The sequence below is a fragment of the Mustelus asterias genome, unplaced genomic scaffold (genome assembly GCF_964213995.1).
Source record: "Mustelus asterias unplaced genomic scaffold, sMusAst1.hap1.1 HAP1_SCAFFOLD_1141, whole genome shotgun sequence".
NCBI lineage: Eukaryota > Metazoa > Chordata > Chondrichthyes > Carcharhiniformes > Triakidae > Mustelus > Mustelus asterias.
In genome coordinates, this window is record NW_027591086.1 from 82,661 (window position 1) to 88,877 (window position 6,217).

The 6,217-nt window shown below is 45.1% G+C and overlaps 1 gene segment (V, D, J or C); it reads left to right on the forward strand.

Annotated features, from left to right (window-relative positions):
- The first annotated feature begins 4,561 nt into the window (after positions 1-4,561).
- On the forward strand, positions 4,562-5,051 carry LOC144487935 (T cell receptor alpha variable 9-2-like). The segment is given in 2 exon segments: positions 4,562-4,577; positions 4,663-5,051. Coding segments are annotated over 2 exon segments (405 nt in total).
- The last annotated feature ends 1,166 nt before the right edge of the window (positions 5,052-6,217 follow it).

A 6,217-nucleotide genomic window follows, 5' to 3' on the forward strand; every position in this document is an offset into this window, starting at 1 on the left:
GTACTCTGATGTGAAGAAGTAATTTTATATCATGGGCAGTCCTCATTTATTGGGAGACTAAGAGGCGTTACCCAATGACAGGATTGGCTTGTTTCTCAGTGTTGTCAAGAATTGGCCACCGAACAATATTGGTTGTAGCCCAATAACTTTACCTGCTCCTGCCTGTCTTTCTCTGCGCCTCTGGGTCTCTGTTCACCTCGGTGTCCATCCTGCACTCTCAATATTTTGGCGGCTAATGTCTGTCTCCTCTCTCTGTGTCTCAAAGCCCCTCTCTCCCTCAACCGTTTTCCAGCAACGTGCAGAATTTAGAACATGCAATTTCTCCCAGTCTCCTATTTCAATAAATTCCCCAAGTCCCATTAGGGGACAGCTGATATGTTAGCCAAAATATCATCATGACAACTCTGAGGAAAGTTTAAAATTGAAGCAGGTGCACTGCAATCCGACAATCTGTCAGATAAATGTGAGGTTGGACTCAAATTTACATCCTTTCGATGTGTGGAGAGAACTTTAATAAGAGATCGAATCTTAGCAGTATTGCTGTGGTTTCAAATGTTGTAACACGAATATAGTTTAACAGAAAGGCCTGGAACATTCAAAACAGATAAAGCAATTAATTGATGAGGATTCAGACTGAAGTTCGTATTAGTTCCGTGCATGAGTCCACCTGAATTTAAGTATATTATAATAAGAATCATGAGAACAAGAAAAAATACAGCAGCAAAATCCTGCAACAAGATCTTCCAGTAATCTGAGAATTCACTGATCTCCCATTTACCTCACATCACCACCAGAGGGCGATCCCTCACCGTGTTTTTGTGTTCACTGTTTCAGGAGCAGGTTCCATAACACATGGATATGTTGGGGAGCCATAATCCAAGAGAACAGGATGAATTATTCAATTACACGGTTAAAGGATAGAGAGCAGTAATGCAGGAGAACTCTGCTTTAATTGTTGGAATACACAATGATATGTAGCAGAGCAGAAATATAAGAGAACTGCATTGCTTGTTGGAATACACAGTGATATGTCACAGAGCAGTAATCAAGGAGAACTGCATTAATTGTTAGAATACACTGTAATATTTACAGAGCAGATATGGATGCTAAATTTGCAGACAACACAAAGATAGGTAGGAAGATAAATGGTGAAGTAAATGTGAAGATACGATAAAGAAACATAAATAGGTTAAGTGAATTGGCAAAGCTCCGCCAAATTGAGTATAATGTGGTCAAATGTGAAAATGTCCATATTGGCAGGATGAATATAAAATACACTTAATATTTAAACGGTGAAAGATTACAAAATTCTGAGGTACAGAGAGATTGGGCTGTCCTAGGGCACGAATCGAAAGGGGCTAAGGTACAGGTATAGTAATTAATTAAAAACGTCATAAAATATGATCATTCACTACGAGGGGATCTATTATAAAATAGGAAGGGTATGTTTCCGTTGTACGGGGCATTGGTGAGACCACCACCTGGAGTATTGCGGACAATACGTATCTCCTTATCTAAAGAAAGATGGTAATGCGTTAAAAAACGTTCAGAGAAGGTTTGCTGTAATAGTATCCAGGTACGTGCGGGTTATCTGTATCCGCGGTAAGAATATTGATGTTGGGTTTGTATCCACTTGAGTTTCGAAGACTGAGAGATAACTTCATTGAAACCTTTAAAACCATAAGGGGTATTAACGGTGTGGATGTGGAGCGGCTATTCCCTCGTGTCCGTGTTGTAGCTGTACTGGGTATTTCTGGGTCTTTATATTTCTCGGCGTGTGTATATCTGGGCTCTTGTTTCTGCGTCTGTTCCCAATGCGGTTGTAATGTCCACGGGAGGGCGCTCTCTGATCACTTACCGAACATCACAGTTGCCTTCTGCAGAGAGTGACTATTTGCAGATATAAAAATGGGCGGGGGAAATAAACCCCAGCCAATCGCACCACACCTTGTTGACTCTTTCAACTTCTCACATTCCAGGTCCGGTACAGACAGAGATCATTGTTTCCGTTTCTGGAGCTCAGACTGGAACGCTGGGGGTGAAAATGTTCCTGATTCTAGTTATTGCACTGATCCCAGGTCAGTGATTCTGGTCACAGATTGTAAAGTATATCGCAAACCTTGTGCAATTTCCCTTTCCCAGCGCTGTGTGACTATCGTCTTCCTCTGACTCCTAACCCGCTGTGCGTCCGCTGTTTATTTTCAGAGATGAGCAATGGAGACTCAGTGTTCCAGTCAGAACCAGGAGTTGAAGCAGCAGAGGGTGAAGATTCAGCAATACCCTGCAGTTACTCTGTGCCGAGTTCAGCTCTACAACATGACCTGTTCTGGTATCGCCAGTATCCACACCGAGCTCCTCAGTATCTGCTCAGAGCCGATAGTTATGGGTTTACCGATACGGCTCCCGGCTTTGGACACTTCAGCGGGAATCTCAACCAGACACAAAGCACTTTTCACTTGTCCATGAAAGATTTGAAGATGAGAGACAGCGCCGTGTATTACTGTGCGCTGAGACCCACAGTGAGTGAGGCTCCCGCGGGCCTCAGACAAAAAGTGACGCAGACGTTTCAGGGTCAGAGAAAAAGAGTCGGATCTCAACGAAAATGCGCAGAAAATGAAGGCCACAATACAGCCCCAGCTGAATAATATTCCCCCACTGAGCTCAGCCATTGTCAGTGTTGTGAAATGTCACATTTGCCGTCCTATTATTCCCGGATCAAATCCAACCATTCTCCGACCCCATCCGCACAAAATCTGCAGATTATCCCGGGTGAATAACTTCCTTAATCTGTACTTAGAAAGATTCTGGATTCGGTGCCTATCTGCCCGGCCACACATTTTAAAAGTGATCTATTGTCAAATGCAGCCTCAGAATTGGCCCATTTTCAAGTCCGTGGAGCAGAAATAATAACTGATTGAAATCAGAGCTTTTCTATTTGGGGAATAGAGGGGTACAGTGAAGATTTACCAGGCTGATTCCTGGGATGGCAGGTCTGTCACATGAGGAGATACTAAATCCGTTAGGATTATATTCACTGGGGTTTCGATCAGTGTGAGGGGATCTCATAGAAACTTATAAAATTCTAACAGGGTTAGACAGGGTGGATTCAGGAGACTGTTCCCAATGCTGGAATCCAGAACTAGGCGTCATCTTTTGAAGATAAGGGATAAACTGAGGTGAAGGGAAATCCCTTCATCCAGAGAGTGTTGAATGCATGAAATTCAGTTCCACCGAATGTAGTTGAGGCCAAAACGTTGTCTGATTTCAAGAAGAAATTTGATATAGCTCTTGGGGCTAAAGGGGTCGAGGGATATGGGCGAGGGGGAAGGGGGATCAGGATATTGAATTCCATGATCAGCTATGATTACGATGATTGGCGGAGAAGGCTCCTGCTTCTAGTTTCTATGTTATGAGTCCGTGAAATATTTCCTGGTGCAGAGTTGAGTGACGACTTATCCCCGGTACACTTACAGCACTAACTATTAATTATGTTGAGTCATGGCCATTAGGCTCAACGAGCCTGTCCCGACAACAATCCCACCCAGGCCCTATCCCCGTAACCCACATATTTAACCTGCTATCCCCTGACACTTAGGGTAATCTTGCGTGGCCAATCCAGCAAACCTGCACAGTTTAGGACTGTGGAAGGAAACTGGAGCACCTGAGGAAACCCACGCAGACACGGGGAGAAAGTGCAAACTCCACAGAGGCAGTGACCCGAGGCTGGAATCGAACCCCTGTCCCTGGGGCTGTGAGGCAGCAATGCTAACCACTGCGCCACCGTGTCACCCATAAATGGTTAAATTAGTTTCACTTTTCACCTGAATTAGAAAAAAAGGATCTGCCTTCAGAAAGATTGATGGACTGAGTTCTGAGGAAAGCGAGTTCACCTGTTAATGAGACAGAATAACTGGTTATGTGGGAGAGAGCAGAGACAGAACAAGGAACTTAGAAATACGTTTACGGCCAGGGAAGGAATGTGATTGGAAAGTGCCAGCTATATTAAATCATTAACTAACAGTGATTGCTTCACTGGTTACGGGGCGGCATGATGCCACAATGGTTAGCGCTGCTGTCTCACAGTGTCAGGGACCCGGGTTCAATTCCGGCTTCGGATCACTTTCTGTATGAAGTTTGCATGTTCTCCCCGTGTCTACGTGGGTCCCCTTCGGCTGCTGCTGATTCCTCCCACAGTCCAAAGATGTGCAGGTTGGGTTGATTGGCCATGCGAAATTGACCCGAGTCTCAGGGGATACGCAGGGTAAATACACGGAGTTGCGGGAGTGGGGCCTGGGTGGGATTGTGACCGGTACAGACTCGATGGGGCGAATGGCCTCCTTCTGCACTGTAGGGATTTTATGATTCGCAGCTGACGTCAGCTCAGGGAGATGAGCCAATCGCAGCACTGAGAAACGCCTCCCAGTTTCCTAATAATAGAAGCTGCCTCTGATCTGAGTTGACTCTGTGATATAAGACTAGAGGCAGCAACTTATTGTAAACATTGTCGCTGCTTACTGTCCTATCAGGAACCATGTGTTCCCTGTGTGCTTTACTGATAATAATGGCCACGCTGCCCGGTGAGTCTGAGTTCAAATCCTCAGTGTGTGTTTCATGGGTTATATTTGTTCACAGATTTCTCACACATTCTACATTTTGTTGCAGGAATCAATGGCCAAGATTCAGTTTCCCAGGACCCGGCTGAATTAACGGTTCAGGAAGGATTGAACGTAACAGTGAATTGTAATTACACAACAAAAAATGCTTTTCCAAATCTCTTCTGGTACATCCAGTATCCCGGGGAAGCTCCGAGATATTTACTGCAGAAATATGGCACGGGTGGCGGAGAAAAGTCTCCAGATTTCCCTGACCGGTTTTCTGCTGATTTGGACAAGGACAAGAAAACAGTTCCTTTAAATATCGCCGGTGTCCATGTCTCTGACTGTGCCGTGTATCACTGTGCGCTGAGCCCCACACTGTTACAGAGACACAGTCAGCCCGTACAAAAACTGGCAAAGGCACTCTCACCTCCTCTCACTGAATCAGATCTGTGAGCTGGATTGTAAACTGTTAATATAAACAAACAATATTATAAAGAAGAGTTAGCCCGAATGCTCTCTTTCCATGGTGCTGAATGTGCCATTCTATATAAATTCCATTTTTATAGCCCTTTGGAGCAACTCTTCCAATGGAAAACTCTGCCGCTGTTGTCACAACGTTAACCAAGATCCATCTGCGTCTTATCTCAAAGGTTAACTCCGGAAAATGACCAATATTCGTTTCCATGCCCTCACTTTGTCAAAGAGCGACATCACCATTCGGTCGTTCCGCTTCTTCGAGTCCAGTTCATTGTCTGAGAACAGATTCTAATGGTTCCGGCTCCTCGCTCTGACGTCATGCATTGGAGAACAAAGACTCTCTGAGCTGATTGGATGAAATGTAGGACAGAGAAGCTGTGAGCTGATTGGGTGCCTCCTGCTGGCTCTTTGTCAGGAATGAACCAATCGCCAGTGAGGCCGGATATTACTCACCATCTTCTGAACTCTGAACTAAAACAGTTTGAACTCACTGAGTTCAGATCCAGCACCAGCTCGGCGAGACTGCTGTCTGTTAGTTTTTACAGTAAGAAGTTTAACAACACCAGGTTAAAGTCCAACAGGTTTATTTGGTCGCAAAGGCCACACAAGCTTTCGGAGCTCCAAGCCCCTTCTTCAGGTGAGTGGGAATTCTGTTCACAAACAGAGCTTATAAAGACACAAACTCAATTTACATGAATAATGGTTGGAATGCGAATACTTACAGCCAATCAAGTCTTTAAGATACAAACAATGTGAGTGGAGAGAGCATCAAGACAGGCTAAAGAGATGTGTATTGTCTCCAGACAGGACAGCCACCATGGACTACTCTCCGGAATCGGTTGCATTCTTGGACACATGCATCTCAATTAAGGACAGTCACCTCGGCACTTCACTGTACCGCAAGCCCACGGATAACCTCACGATGCTCCACTTCTCCAGCTTCCACCCTAAACATGTTAAAGAAGCCATCCCCTACGGACAAGCCCTCCGAATACACAGGATCTGCTCGGATGAGGAGGATCGCAATAGACACCTACAGATGCTGAAAGACACCCTCCATAGGAACAAGATATAGCGCTCGACTCATCGATCGACAGTTCCGGCGCGCCACAGCGAAAAACCGCACCGGCCTCCTCAGAAAA